This window comes from Sorex araneus, chromosome 6 (assembly GCF_027595985.1).
Source record: "Sorex araneus isolate mSorAra2 chromosome 6, mSorAra2.pri, whole genome shotgun sequence".
In the NCBI taxonomy this organism is placed as follows: Eukaryota; Metazoa; Chordata; class Mammalia; order Eulipotyphla; family Soricidae; genus Sorex; species Sorex araneus.
The window spans coordinates 22,733,480-22,749,195 of NC_073307.1; the positions used below are offsets into that span (position 1 = coordinate 22,733,480).

The window sequence follows — 15,716 nt, forward strand, 5'->3', positions numbered from 1 at the left end:
CTCCTGGGATGACCCGGGAGCGCCCCCTGCTGTCTATCTTGGCTGAAGCCGGTTGGCATGAGGAAAGAAGGGCTGTCAGATGTGACCACCTTTTTGCACCCTGAAATACACTGCCAGAGCCGGCACAAAGAGGTTCCCCCAAGAGCAGAATGTTCAAGGAGCCTCGGCCTAAGGGCATGACTCATGCTGGAGCCCTGCCTCGGCCTCTGGGCACATGACCTCGCTGAGACCTGGGCCAGGGTTCTGGGAAGCAAAAGGAGCCTCACCAGGAGGCCACGTCACTCCCAGTAAATCATCTGTGAGTGTGTGGTGGGAGATGAGCCAGTACGAGGAACACAGGAGACCTCGCTTCTCCCCAGAACCCCCCCGCCCCCGTGCTAGGGGGACATGCCCAGATCTACCGCTGGCAAATAACAGCGGCTTCCCAGCGGATGCAGGTACCTCTCTGGAAGGGCAAGAGTGAGTCCTCGGGGCCTTTAGCGCCCACCGCCTCTGAAGCCCAGGGCTGCCCTCGGGGAAGCTGCTTTCCCTCCTGACTGCCCCTCCCCACTGCCAGCTCTTCTCCCATCCTACTGAAGTTCGTCTTGCTGCGCCACACACACGGGCATTTGGAAAAGGGACAGGCAAGAAGAGGAAGAAGAGCAAGCAAGGCTGCAAGGTGACACTCAGGAGACCAAAGGACCATGTGTGCGAGAGCCCAGCTGGGCAGCTGGAGAGGCAAGCAGCCTCACTCACACACTTGCTCATACACACACTGTCCACACAGTCACTCTCACACCCTCATACACTTTCACTCACACATACACACACCCTCATACACTCATACATATACTTGCTCATACACACAGTCAGCACACTCACACATGTATACACAACACTTGTCACACACTCACACACACTTTCACATTCATTTACACTCAAACACATACATACACACATACAGACTCACACAGACACACACACACACACACACACACACACACGCCCCGGGCTAAAGGACAGGCCCAGCTGTGAGAGGGCATCAGTCCCCACTTGGCTCACAGAGCTCGATCCCCACCGCATCATCTCTCCCTCTTTCCACCCCCCCACCCCTGCTGCCATCTTTCAGCTCTGGGTTTCTGTGCTTTCCAAACAGCACCCGCCCTGAGGAAAGTGAGCTAGTCCTCAGCCCCCCTTCACTCCCCTCTCCTCTGCCTCTTTCATCACTGCCAATGACAGCTGCCAAAACAGCGCTCCTCACCCCGGCACTGGGCTCACCCCGCAGAGGAGATGCTTATGGGTGGGGGGGCTGGGATGACAGTTGGAGACGCAGGCCTGCTGGAGCATCCTTTCCAGCAATGCCAATGCCCTCTGCTTCCCTTTTTCTGCAAATTAAAGAGGGGAAGGGAGAGTTCTCCCTGCCGCTCCGCTATGCCACCACCCCGCTTCTCCCAGTAGTACCCAGGCTGCTCCCAGCGCTGCCCTCCCGAGAGAGCTATATCCCTCAGACCTTGGGAAGTCACTTCAGGATAACTCACCCCGAAAGACAGATCCGCTCCTGGAATGCAGGGCGACAGTGATGGATTCGCCCACACACCAGCAACCTACTTCCATTAACTCCTATGTCCAAATCATTTCTTTAAATCACTAAGGATGTGGCCGGGGAGGGGAAGGCCTGTCGGTGACATCAATCTGCAGTGGGAATTCCTGCTCCAGACTTCACCGGGTCCAGGGAGGACCAATTCCCTGTGCATGCCTCTGGGGGCTTCTGAGGCAGAACTATGGAAATAGGGCCTCACTCCTGGCCCCCGGGCCCCTACCCCACCCCTAGCTTTCTCTGACAGAAGTTATTTTCCACCCTCTCCCGCCCCTGGGGCCCTGGAAAAACAGCACAGATCTGGACACACCCTTTTTTGGAGATTTCGGGGCTCTGGCTTCTAGGGGCAGGGCATAGCTGCTTCCTGGGGCCATGACAAGCCCCCAGAAGAAAAGACTCTTCTGTGGGACCCTGGGAGCAGGCAAACTGGACAGCAGCTCCTGGAGGACCCAGTCTTTCTCCAATGACCCAGCTTATGCCCTCAGTTTATGAGCAAAGGGGGACTCGGAAGGGCCAACTGGCCCAAAGCCACTAGCTAGAGAGTGCATCGCAGACCTTCCATCTCTTAAAACCTGCCTTTGGGAGGTGACGCCCTGCTAGGGGACTTTCAGTTATTGAGTCCTGACCCTGACCCTTGGTTCTGGAACACCAGATCACCAGTTCAAACCCGGAGTTCTAGTCCCTGTCCGACTTACACTGACCTGCAACTGGGAGAGCTGTAAGTTTTGGGGTGGGCCAGCAGGGGCCTGGAAGGTAGAAGGGACAGAGAAGGGACATACTGGCATTTCTCCAGGGCCCAGGAGAGGGAAGGAAACTGGGCAGAAGGGTTTGACAAGCAACGTGAAAAGGCCAAGCAAGTCCAGGGAAAAGTTGGGTGCCGCGTGGTCCGGCTGAGGTGCCCTGAGCACTTCTCCCTTCCTTCCTTGTCCCTGTCTCTCTCAGGTCCCCTGCTCTCCATAAGCCCGCCAGGCCCCGCCCCCATAAAGGGACTGGGGTACAGATTAGATGCAGGACCCTGACTGCTGGCTCTGGAGCCTGTTATAGCAGCAACACAGCCCACTGCAGGAGCAGCCTGTGAGGTTGTGGAGCAGCATATTGAAGAGGGTTCCCCACGGCTCAGACCTGAGACTGAGGAGCCAGGATTAAATAAATAAATAAATAAAGAGGAGGCCTCAGAGCTCTTTTTTTTTTTTTTTTTTTTTTTTTTGCTTTTTGGGTCACACCTGGCGATGCACAGGGGTTAGTCCTGGCTCTGCACTCAGGAATTACCCCTGGCCGTGCTCAGGGGACCATGTGGGATGCTGGGATTTGAACCTGGGTCGGTCGCGTGCAAGGCAAACGCCCTACCCGCTGTGCTATCTCTCCAGCCCCAGGCCTCAGAGCTCTTACACAGCAGTTGACTGACAGGAGCCTGGACTACAGGTGCCCAGATGGGTTCTCTGGCTGGAAGGAGAAAAGGCAGCCGAAGCCAGCCCGGTGACTCGGAGGACGGTTGGCACTGAAGCTGTCTCAGGCCCTGGAGTTCCCAGAAACGCTGGGTGGGCGGGCGGGACTCACTGGCTCCCTCCATGCCTCTTAGCAACAGAAAGTCACACCTTTTGAGGGGGCTCACTGAAGGTCAGGGGACAGGATATCTTTCCCTCCTGGCATCCTGTAGAGCTGCCAGTATTCGCAGTTATCCTCATGAGATGCCAAGAGGAGCAAGACAGAAATGCCTGCGAGTAGGTTCAGGGCTTCCTTTGAGAACAGTGCCAGGTTACCCCGAGGCATGGCTGCTCCAAATGTTTCCTCTGTACATCTGAGCTACGGGACCCAAACTCCACAGTGATGAGCAGGGGTAGCCGTCAATCAATGCAGAATCAGACTTAGGGCTAAATGGTGCTCAGGGACCCCCTAGATTCCAGGCCAATCCCGCACCCCTTATTTGGTAACAGAATGAAATATGACTTCGAATTTTGAAGGGAAGTAGGAGAGAGATTTTCCAGGCACAAATGCTCAAGAAATGCTGGGATTCGCTTCAAAGGAGCTCAGTGTCGTCTACTTTGAAGAGAGCAAGAAGGTGGTTGCTAGGGAAGGGGGATGAGAAGGAGGGATCTTGGCACTTCAGCCAAGATGACAAGGGGCCCGTCCTGGCATCTCTACCAAAATAGGGACGGGAGCTGAGGCTACCTTCAGATGAACCTCCCGCTCTGGCATGAATCATTCTCAGGACACCTCTGAGCCTACCTGGGCCTGATCTTGTCTAGACGCTTCCTCTCCAGCTGAGGCCAGGAAGCCGGTTTCAGACGCCACCTCCCTCTTCACAGCACTGCCATTAAAGCGCCTGATTAGCAGAGCCCCATGCCGGGCTGCTAATGGGTTGGAGACATTAAGTATAAATGGTTTCCCAGACATCGGCATGCACAGATCCCGGGAAGAAACAAATATTTTAATCTCAAAAAAATAGAAGTATAGGGGGAGGAGGGGGGTGCAGTTCCCACTGTTTATTCTGCTCTTATTGCTCTCCCATTCTCCACAGGGAACACTATGTGCAGTGCTCAGTCCCATGAGGGGACAGCGGCAAGGGGACATCCTTCCCTCACTCATCCAGCTCTACGGGAGTGGACGAGATCCTCAAAGAACTGTAGGGAGGGAGATTCCTGGGACTGCCCTGGTCAATAGCCCTTAAAGTCAGGAAATCCTTAGCTTCTAATTTGAATCAATCTTGTGATAACTTGAGGCACATTTCCTTGTGTTTGGGGCATGGCAGGGGAGCAGAGGCCTTGAGCGGACGATCAGGAATATGCCACGGTTAGAAACTAATTAGTTGCAATGGTCAGTGGTGGTCCCTGTATGGTTGAGGGACCACAGCCTCAGCAGCATCTGGAAATGCGCAATATCCATCCCCACCCAAGAAATGTAGATGTTCAGTCCCCACTGCAGATCCAATGAGTTAGCAAACTCAGGTATGACAAACTGGATTCCCGCTTTTTGTTTCTGTTTCGGGACACACTCAGCAATGCTCAGGACTTATTCCTGGCAGGTTCAGGCAACCATCAAGGATGGTTGCCAAGGATCAAACCCAGGTTGGCACTTGCAAAGCAAACGCCCTACCCTCTGTAATATTGCTCTAACCACGTGGGTTTCTGCTTTAACAGATATTTCAAGGGGCTCCTATGAGCTTTAAGTCTGTGGCTTTGAGTGCTGTGTCTGAGACAGAAGGTGAATGTCAAGAGAAGAATTAGGACAGGATGCAAAAGATGGAACTTTCCCATTGTGGAAATGGAAAGCCAGGCCCCAGAGCAGGCCTCTGTTCCTCCAGGGCTATAAATGTCAGAGCTGTGCCTAAGTGGACTTGCGCAGAGGAGTCTGTGTGTGTGTGTGTGTGTGTGTGTGTGTGTGTGTGTGTGTGTGTGTGTGTGTGCGCGTGCGGCAGGTTGGGGGGGTGGGGAGGACCCAACCCCCACCTTTCACATTTTGCCCCAGCATGAAAGGATAATGAAACCTTCAGGTCATTTATCTCTGGCTCTGCTTCTCTGAGCTTCCTTTCCCCTGAGCTAGACCTCCATGAGACTTACCCCTCCTTCGACCTACTGGCCTCCTGGCTGCCCATCAGAGGGGTCTTCCCTCCTCCACTGGCAGAGCATTAGTTTAAAGTGTTTCTTATGAGGACCTGCAGTTCTTAAGTAAAACGAGGCCTTCTACCCAGGGAGTAAGAGTAAGAAGCCCACCCAAACCCAGGACTATGACCCGTAATAGGACAGCTTTTCTACGTGCCTTCCCCTCTTCCTCACTCAAGTCACACCAATTTAAGGGGCTGCCAGACAGAAAGAGAGAAGGCACTCTCTCCCTGAACTTTGACCCCATCTCAGCTGCTCACACGTGCAAAGGAAAATTAAAGAAATAAAGAAAGGACAGAATTCAGGCTCCTAACTCACCTGTAAGTTTCTTGCCAGTCCCTAGCATCTTATTTTTTATGCATTTATTTATTTTACTTATTTTACTTTGACTTTGAGGTCACATCCAGCAATGCTCAGGGGCTAGGCTCTGCACTCATGAGTTACTCCTGGCAGTGCTCAGGGGACCATACGGGAAGCTGGGGATTAAAGCCAGGTTACATGCTGGGGATTACATGCCAGGCAAACACCTTACCCACTGTACTATCACTCTGATCTCTCTAGCATCTAATTTTTATATGCTCCATACTTGAGCCTAACACACTAGATACCTAATAAATATCTGATCACTCGAACTGAAGGGCATTCCTAGAAGAAAGAAATGAATGTCTCTTCTTAATTAGAACACAAAATCAAGAATGGGGGCCAAGGATGAGGCTCAATAGTAGAGCACCTGCCATGCAGCTCTGGCACTGCCCCACAGTAGCAAGCTTGACCCCTGAATGGTAAGAGCCACAGCACCAAGCAACCAAGCGTGAGCAGGACTGCAGTCAAGTGGACCACCCCAGAGCTGCAACAATGATGACAAACAGTCATTCATTTATTCCTTTATGGAGGGGGACACACCTGGAAATGCTCAGGAAACACTCCAAGCAGTATAGGAGTGTATAATCTCTGGGCGGCCAGGGGAGCCCGGGTTTGGGTGTCCCGGGCCACTTGCCCAGCCTGGGCAGCCCGTGCCATGGGGCAGACAGAGGAGGAAACAAGGGCCAAGCCGGTTGGTTGATCAGTTGCCGTTTATTCCATTCTCCCCACGCACTTGTTCCAGTCTCTCTGAGCCCCCCATTCTAGACTCACACTGTCCCTCATTCCCGCCTCCTCTTATCTCTCCTGCTCATCTGTCTGCACTCCATCTTGCTCCCTGCTCTGTCTCCCAACAACTCCAACTCTCTCATCTCTCCACCCTAGCACTCTGGGCCAACACTACACCCAGTCTGGTAACAAATCAACATAAGAAAGACCTTCCTGACTGCCCATCAGTTTCAAGGGCACAAATACATCCAGAGTCTTCCTCTTCTCCTAACATCTTAATTAACATCTTCATGTGAGTTATTTTTGTATGGACACAGTAAGAGATATATTGAGGCTTGTAGGGCAGCTCTCCTGGGAACATCTTGCAACAGAGTCAGACTACAGTGCTCAGGCCCGATTAATCATTCCTAACCCTAGCAGGATCTGAATCTAGTTTTTGCTTTTTGGATCATGACAGCATTTTTCCATGACCAAGCTCTTAACTTATAGTTAAGCGTTATGGTACTTTGGCCAGGCCCATTTCGATGCCAGGCTAGTACATAGCTCACCGCTTGCCCTGGGTCCATCCAGTCCCTCGTTGGGACCCTGATCTTGGGGTGCTAGGAAGTAAGGGCAACTGAGGCTAAAGTTGAGAGAACAGATGCCCAGGAGGTCAATATCATTGAGAATCCATTAACTCCCATGTTACAAAAGCATAGCATTTATTGTCTTCCTGTGCCCATACAGAAAGGACATTGCTCTGAATTAACTATGCAAAGGACTTAAGGAAAAGAGAAAAATAATATTTACAAGTCAACAGAGCACAAAGAAAGAAGTTACAAATAAACACAGAGGAATGGGAGCATTGTGATGGGAGTAATCCAATAAACCTAAGCTCCCTGCGGCAAGACAGAAAAGACAAACCAATGTTATCCTACACAGGGGGGCCATATGTGGTACCAGGGATTGAACCAGGGTCAGTCACATACAAGGCAAGACTTTAACCTCTGTATTATCTCTATAGCTCTCAGTAATTCATTTCAAAGAAAATGGTTTCTAGAGCCAGAAAGATAGAACCAGGCAGTTGGTAAGGCACTTGCCTTGCATGTGGTCATAATACCTGTAATTCTGGTTAAGATCCCTGGTACCAAATGTAGCCCCAGGAGTACCGCTGGGGCCACTCCTGAGTGCAGAGCTAGGAATAACCTCTGAGACACCTCTCAATCAGGAAGGAAGCAAAGAGGGAGGGAAGGAAGGAAGGAAGGAAGGAAGGAAGGAAGGAAGGAAGGAAGGAAGCAAGCAAGCAAGGAGGGAGGGAGGGAGGGAGGGAGGGAGGGAGGAGGGAGGGAGGGAGGGAGGGAAGGAAGGAAGGAAGGGAAGGCAGTAGGAAGGAAGGCAGGAAGGAAGGCAGGAAGGAAGGAAGGAAGGAAGGAAGGAAGGAAGGAAGGAAGGAAGGAAGGAAGGAAGGAAGGAAGGAAGGAAGGAAGGAGGGAGGGAGGGAGGGAGGAGGGAGGGAGGGAGGGAAGGAAGGGAAGGCAGTAGGAAGGAAGGCAGGAAGACAGGAAGGCAGGCAGGAAGGCAGGAAGGAAGGAAGGAAGGAAGGAAGGAAGGAAGGAAGGAAGGAAGGAAGGAAGGAAGGAAGGAAGGAAGGAAGGAAGGAAGGAAGGAAGGAGGGAGGGAGGGAGGGAGGGAGGGAGGGAGGGAGGGAGGAAGGAGGGAAGGAAGGAGGGAGGGAGGGAGGGAAGGCAGGAAGGAAGGAAGGAAGGAAGGAAGGAAGGAAGGAAGGAAGGAAGGAAGGAAGGAAGGAAGGAAGGAAGGAAGGAAGGAAGGGAGAGAGGGAGGGAGGGAGGGAGGGAGGGAGGGAGGGAGGGAGGGAGGGAGGGAGGAAAGAAGGAAACGGTTTTGACCTGAATAGAAAATAAGCCCCATCTGGACACCTGTGAGCCCATGTATCTGTTATCTTCCTCCACCGATCCCTCCGATTTCTCTACCCACAAGCATGTTTCAAGTAACTGCTCTATGTGAAATGTGGACTGAATGTTCTATCAGGGAGAACCACCAGATCTCAATAAAGTAGTTTTAATTTTTTTACTAACCCAATCACTGTATCACTGTATCACTGTCATCTTGTTGTTCATTGATTTGTTCGAGTGGGTGCCAGTGACATATTCATTTGTCCCTGTCGGGTGCTAGTGTAGTCCAATGGCATCTGCTCGCTCCAGGAATCCGAACAGCACATTGTTGTTACTGTTTTTGGCATATCAAATACATCCAGGTAGCTTGCCAGGCTCTGCTGTGCAGGGGTGGGGCGGGGGAAGAAAAATAAATAAATAAAGAAATTTGTGTTTGCGTGCTCCAGGAAAAATTGCGTCGCTCTGGCTCTCTTCCAAGAGCTTTGTTTTATAGTCTCTGGATCTTGGCTGTAGATGAAATTACATAATGGGGGAGAGGGGGAGGGAGCTTGTGGGTGTGACTGCCAAGCTACTGGAAAACTGGTGACTGGGTGGAGGAGGTCTAGTCTCGATCCAAGCAAGCTTGGAGATCTCAGCCACAGATCCTGCATACCTGGGTTCCTCTGTTGGTTCCTTCATGGGTGAGGCTTGTCCAAGCATGTGGAGAGTGGCCTTGAGCATGGCTGTGGCTGGGTTCTGGAGGTTTTTGGCTGCTGGTGCTCTGCTTGGGGCAAGAAGGAAAACTCAACCCACCCCCCTCCGAAGGGCCCCAGTGAAGACAGCCAGGGGCAGGAGATTCTGTCTACTAACCTACTAACCCAATAAAATACATAAAACATACTTCGGATACTGTTAATTGCTTTGGATAAACAACCAAGTAGGGTTTAAGATACTTGGATGAGAACAAGGGTCAAGAAAACTCATTCTCAGTATCATCTCACACTATTGAGAATGACATGTGTCAAACAGTCTGGAAACAGCCAGTGTTAACAGGGTTTGGTGGGAGGAACCCTCATCCACTCTTAGTGGGAATGTTATCTGGTTCAGCCTCTATGAAAAGCAACAAAAAACTTTCTCCAAAAAATAGGAATAGAACTCCCAAATGACCCAGCAGTAGCCAAATAACTTCTTGGCATTTATCCCCAAAACAAAAACATTAATTCAAAAGGATATGTGCACACCTATGTTCACTGCCACACTTAATACAATAGCCAACATATGGAAACAACCCAAATGCTCAACCGTGGGTGAATGGATCAAAAGGCTATGGTACAAATACACACTGGAATACTATGCATCTCAAGAAAGAACAAAAGCATTCAATTTGAAGAAATATGGGTGGAACTACAGGATATCATGCTGAGAGAGGTAGTTCAGAAAGAGATAGATATACAATGATCTCTCTCATATGTGGGACTTAAGGTTCACAACAAGGCAACAACAAAGGGTCAAAGGTAACACAACAGGGAGAACTGATCCATACAATTGAGTTGGCGGGGGAGGAGTGTTGTTGAAAGGAAGGGGCACTGGGGTCCTTGGGGAAGGGAGGTGGGTACACTATTGATGGGTGTGCTGTTGGAATTAGACACATGAGAAACCAACATTAACAGTATTGTAAATCACAGAACCTCAATCGGTTAAAAGGAAAAAGAAAACTTACTCTTGGGAGGGAGCACTGAGCTTGAAGGAAGTGAAAGGTCTGGACACACAGCTGTCAGACTGGACATTGCCACAAAGCTCTGAAGTGGCAGCATTTAGTCAGGAGTCCAGCCTTGCTGAAGTCGAGTGTACCAGAGAGGCAGGCAGTGAGAACGGAAACTGGTGCTGCAGCCACAAAGGGCCCTGTAAAATAGTGACAAGGATTAAAATTTCATTTTGCGTCAGAAGAGGAGACACTATAAAGTTCTAAACAGAGGAATGACATATTATGATTTCACTGGACTACTCTGGCTACCAAGGTGAAAACAAATTGTAGTGAGCAGAGGCCAGAGCTATAGTACAGTGGGTAGGGCGTTCACCTTGCATGCACAACCTGGGTTTGATCCTTGGAACCCAAACCCAGAGTCCACCAGGGGTGATTCCTGAGCACAAAGTCATGAGTAAGCATTGAACACTCCCAAGTGTGATCCAAAAATAAACAAAAAAAAAAAAACCTGTAGCAGGTAGAACAAAGCAGGAAAACCATGTCAAAGATGACAATGGAACCTACTAATTTCCAAAAAAATTCATTTTCTCCTGCCATATTGGAGTTGGGCACAAGATTACTCAAAGGACTATATCCACCAGATTCCCTTGCGTGCAAGTGTGGCCATTTGACAAAATGTTGGCCATAGATGTGAGAAATCTTCCAGCCATTTTCTTTCTGTCTACTTGTTTTTGTCTCATTTTTTGGGGGGACCATCTTTCACCATGTTCAGGAGCAGTTCCTAATTTGTGCTCAGGGATTGTTCCTGGTTACTTGAAGAACCATGAGGTGCCCAGAATCAAATCCAGGCCTCCTACATGCAAAGCAAGAGCCTCTCCCTGACCTTCCGACATGTTCTTAAATGAATGAGTCTGTCCTCCAACTTGTCCCTTTCCCCATTCTACAGGCTGAAATCTCACAGTAGTTGCAACAGCTTTTTTCTTTTTTAAAAAAAATATTTATTTATTTATTGCTTTTGTAGTCATACTCAGCTGTGCTCTGGCATTACTCCTGGCTCTATAGTCATGAATTAATCCTGGAAGTTCCCTGGGGGACCATTTGGGATGCCAGGTATAGAACTGGGTGCGCCGCATGCAAGGCAGCACCCTACCTGCTGAACTATCTCTCCTGCCCCAGTACAGCCTTCTTAGAACACAAGATGAAAGCTACAAGTTGAAGATGATAGAACATCAGACCATGAGAAGTCAGGGTCTCTGACATTGCAGGGGGATTGTATCAAATCCGTTATATTTCTACTTATATAAAGATACATTACATTATATCTACTATATTATATATAGTACAGATAGAAATATACATATTTCTACTTATATTTCTTTTTTTTTTTTTTTTTTTTTTTTTTGCTTTTTGGGTCACACCCGGCGATGCTCAGGGGTCACTCCTGGCTCATGCACTCAGGAATCACCCCTGGCGGTGCTCAGGGGACCATATGGGATGCTGGGATTTGAACCCGGGTCGGCCGCGTGCAAGGCAAACGCCCTACCCGCTGTGCTATCACTCCAGCCCCTCTACTTATATTTCTACTTCAGAAAGAAGCAAGAGTGGCCAGAGCCATTGTACAATGTGTGGGGCACTTCCCTTGTACAAGTCTAACCTGGGCTCGATCCCTGATGCTGCATATGATTCCCTAATGCTGCCAGAAGTGATCCCTGAGTGCAGAGCCAGGAATAAGACCTGAGCACTGCCAGGTGTGGCCTCCAACCAAAAATGTTCAGTCTACAACAGATGGGAAGTTACACAGAAAGAAACAAGATTTGTTGTTGTTTCTTTGTTTGGGGGCCACACCCAGTGATGCTCAGGGGCTCTGTGCTTAGGAAGGGCCTTTGGTGGTGCTCAGGGGACCGTATGTGGTGCTGGAGGTTTGAACCAGGACTGTGACCACTATAGTCATACCCTGCAAGACACACACAAGGCAAGCGAGTCCCTTTCCTCCAGCTCAGTGCAAGTTTCTATCTTGCATATCTTATTTAAAACACTGTTTTAGGGGGCCAGAGTGACAGAACAGTGGATAGGGCATTTTCCTTGAATGGGGCCAACCCAGGTTCTCTACCCACTTCCCATATAGTCCTCTGAGCACCATCAGGATTGTAGAGCCAGGAGTAACCCATGAGTATCACCAGGTGTGGCCCAAGACCAAACATAAATCAATCAATCAATAAATAAATAAATAAATAAATATTTAAAAAAACAAAACACTCTTTTAGGGGCAGGCTATGTAGCTCAGTGAGTACTTGCTTTGTATGTGAGGCCTAGGGCTTGATCCCTGCATGCGCACACGCGTGCGCACACACACACACACACACACACACACACACACAACAATAGATTTTGGAGACTTTTATATCGTAGCCTAATATTGTTGCTAATTCAGATGCAATGGCCCAGGCAATCAATGGTAGTAGCTCTGAGGTAATAGTGTAACTAGAAATTAGTAACTAGATTCTGGAGACAATTTAACAAGTAGAAAGAACCATATTTTCTGAGGAAGTGGGGCATGAAAGAAAAAGAAGTTCCAGGCCTGACTCCCAAGTTGGGGGCCTGCTAGAGTAAGGTGCGTTGGTTGTAGTGGAGGATCTTGGGAGCCATGAGTTTGCAAGGCCGATGGGCAACACCACGTGGGGATGTCAAGGAGCTGCTGGACATGAATCTCATGTTCAGGGGAGAGAGGGGCTGAGGATAAATAGCAAATTGGATTTATCAATAGCCTCTGGCTTTACATTCTGACATCAAGACCATTCCCGGGGGAGAGTAGACACAGGAGCACAGAGGTGTGCACACAGGGCAAGGGACATCCTGAGACAGGGGAGTCAGGCCAGGAGACAAGGGAGGGAGAAGCGGGAGAGGACAGGTCTGGAAACCATACAGGGTGCTGTGCTTGAGGAGGAGCGACCCAGGCCAGCCTGGGGAAGGTGAGAACGAAGAGAGAAGCACTACAACTGGCCCAGGCGAAGGGGACATGGACAAGGGAACTTGCAGGGGAGCACAGAGAACAAGAGGCAGTGAGGGTCAGCGAGAGAGTAAAGCAAGTCAGACACTTGCTTTACCTGCGGCTGACCTGGGTTCGATCCCCCACACCCCATATGGTCCCTAAGCATTGCCAGGAGTGATTCCTGAGCACCACTGGGTGTGGCTCCCAAACAAACAAGTGAGACAGTGAGAAGAGATCCGTCCTGGATTCCTAGCAGGTAGAAATCATTCCAGCAACCTAAATCCCACTCTTCCATTACATTCCCTGCCAGCTGAAGGACAGGACCAGGGGCGCCACCATCAGAGACATGGATCTGAATGACCCTGGGTTATCTTGGAAAGTTCCAACTTTTCTGGAGCTCTGCCTCTGCCCTGCTCGCTCCCAAGACCATTGTCAAGGCCTTCCTAGGAAGGCTGGGCAGCCAGGCCCGACTCTCCAGGATCATAATTAGTGTTGCTGCTAACGATGTTTGGCCCCTATGGAATAGCAACCTGGGAAATTCTTATACTTCCAATTTTCCCCCTCAGTGCTTTCCCGGATGCAATTTCCCAGCCAGTGCCTTTGCTCCAGCCCTGGGCCCTGGCTGCCTCTTCACCAGGGAGATGAAGGCAGAGCCTCAGATGCCATTGCAGAGCACCTAATTAATGAGTGGAAGTTATCCCCTGGCCATAATCATGGCGTTATTGTAGTCACACTGAAAAGGGGAGCAGCAGGGGGGTGGCTGCAAGGAATAGTCTGGATACCTGGGTACCAGGAGAGCTCCACACAACCTCCCATGAGCAATGCTGGTGGGGTAGTCAGAGAGCTGATGGCGGGAGAGAAAGGGACCCTCCCCCCACAGCTGCTCTCCTTCTCTTCCTCACCCCAGCATCAGAACCCCGACAGTCCACTGCCTTGCATTGTGACGCAGGGCCTGGCCAAGTGTCAGAGCAGCTCACTGCTGCCCCAGCAACCTCAAAAGCCTGCCCTTCGCTCCTGCACAGTGCTCTGCTCTCAGGTCTGAGCACATGCTTGGCTTGCAGGAGGCCCAGGTTTAAGTCCTGAAACCACAGGCTCCCCCAGCACTTCCAGGAGTGACCCCTGACCACCAAGCCAGGAGTAGCTCCTGTGTGGCCCCAAAACAGGTAAATGAATCTGACTGGGCCCAACTTTCAGAGGGAACTGGACATCTTGTGAACCAGCTGACCTCAGAGATCAGAACCCCTCTGGAATCCTATTATCTAGGGCAGAACAGAATGGAGATGAGTAAGTGGTGGTTTAAGAATCTGGGTGGGGACTGGAGAAAGGGTACAGTGTATAGGATCCACTTGCAAGATCCACTCCTGGCATCTCCATGACGTTTTATTCTCTTTTATTGCAATGGGCTTCCTAATCAAAAGCGAAATGAGAAGAGAACTCTATTGAGTTCCTAGACCTGTTTTGCTAACAAATCCTCTCCAAGAGCTGTCAGTGATGGGAGCAAAGAGGACTCCTAGTCAAAAGAAAGACAGATGCACTCCCACCTCTAGGAGGACACTTTAATGGGAAGTCTGCAACAAGGCAACATTTGTCTTTGAAACATTATGAGATAATAAAAATAAAAATAGATCTTTCCTCATCTCAGAATCTTGGTCTAAAGTCCGCCCCAACCCCCCGTGGTTGATCTATGTGCAAGAGTGTCTGAGGCCTGACTCAGCAAAGACAAGATGAAATGTCTGTTTTCAGGAAACTTAGCAATTTCACCATGGGTCAAACAATCTCATTCATGAACCTGTAAGTACCAAGAAGACTGTGATAAAGAAAAGGAACATGATTCTAGATTCTCAGGCATATTACTAAGAATCTGATCTTGGGTGGGAAGTCAGACCTACGTTAAGGAATTTTATCTTGAGCTGAAGAGAGCACAGGGGTTAAGGCTCTTGCCTTGTATGCAGCCAACTTTGGTTAAATACCCGGCACTGCATATGGTTCCACAAGCGCCACCAAGAATGATCCCTGAGCAAAGAGCCAGGATTAGCCCCTAGGCAATGGGAAGAACAGATTGAAAGGGTTGTGAAAGTGTGGAAATACTGTGGCAATTCCAGGAAGAACAAATGGTGTTTTTGACATGGGGCTGATGTGGGAAGGTCAAAGATTCCAATTTGTCTATCAGGATGGAAAACCAGGGAGAAGACCACACATGGAGCTTTAGGTGGCTCTTTAGGAGCTTCTGAGACATTCAAGGGCTAATGTTGAATTGATGGACAAATGCATGAATCAGAGCTCCAGGAAGAAAGACTGGAGACAACAAAGATGCAGGAGATCAAAGTGAGTGGAGAAGTTTATAAGGGAAACGAGCTAGAAGAAACGAAGGTATGGGGATCGAAGCCGGAAGAACTCGAACTTTCATTTAGGGCAGTGGTTCTCAGTGTGATCAGTGCACCTGGAATGTCCCCAGGAAAAGACGAATTCACAAGTCAAAAACTATTTTCATAATACTATTAAGAAATTGCCTTTTTTATATTATGTTGAGACTTGCACTGACAAAACAAAACATGATACAGGGGAAAGCAGCGTGCACTTACATGCAAATCAAAGCAATGGCTCTAAACTGTACTAGCAGTCCTTGTATGTCCCGCTGCCATGAACATACAGTAAAAATTCACTTCCAAGGCAGATATGGTAGAGCATGTGCCTTGCATGGCCAAAGTCTGGGTTCCATTCCCAACAACACATGGCTGGCTGTGGCCTCCACAATCAACAGTGAATTGTCTTTTGAGCTGGGAAGATAACTCAAAGGACTGAAGTGCATGTAGGAGTCCTGGGTTCAATACCTGGCGCTGCAGGGTTCCCCTGTACTGGAAAATAACTCCTGGGAGAAACCTCAAAA

At 49.6% G+C, this 15,716-nt stretch overlaps 1 protein-coding gene across 1 annotated transcript in view; it reads right to left on the reverse strand.

The window, feature by feature from the left end:
• Nucleotides 1–9,984, reverse strand: part of CTNNA1 (catenin alpha 1) — a 289,737-nt gene extending 279,753 nt beyond the window's left edge. Inside the window, exon 1 of the mRNA XM_055141101.1 lies at nt 9,856–9,984. Coding sequence (XP_054997076.1) covers nt 9,856–9,949 — 94 coding nt within the window. The 5' untranslated portion in view covers nt 9,950–9,984. The remainder of the gene's footprint in view (nt 1–9,855) is intronic.
• Between the last annotated feature and the right edge of the window lie 5,732 nt (nt 9,985–15,716).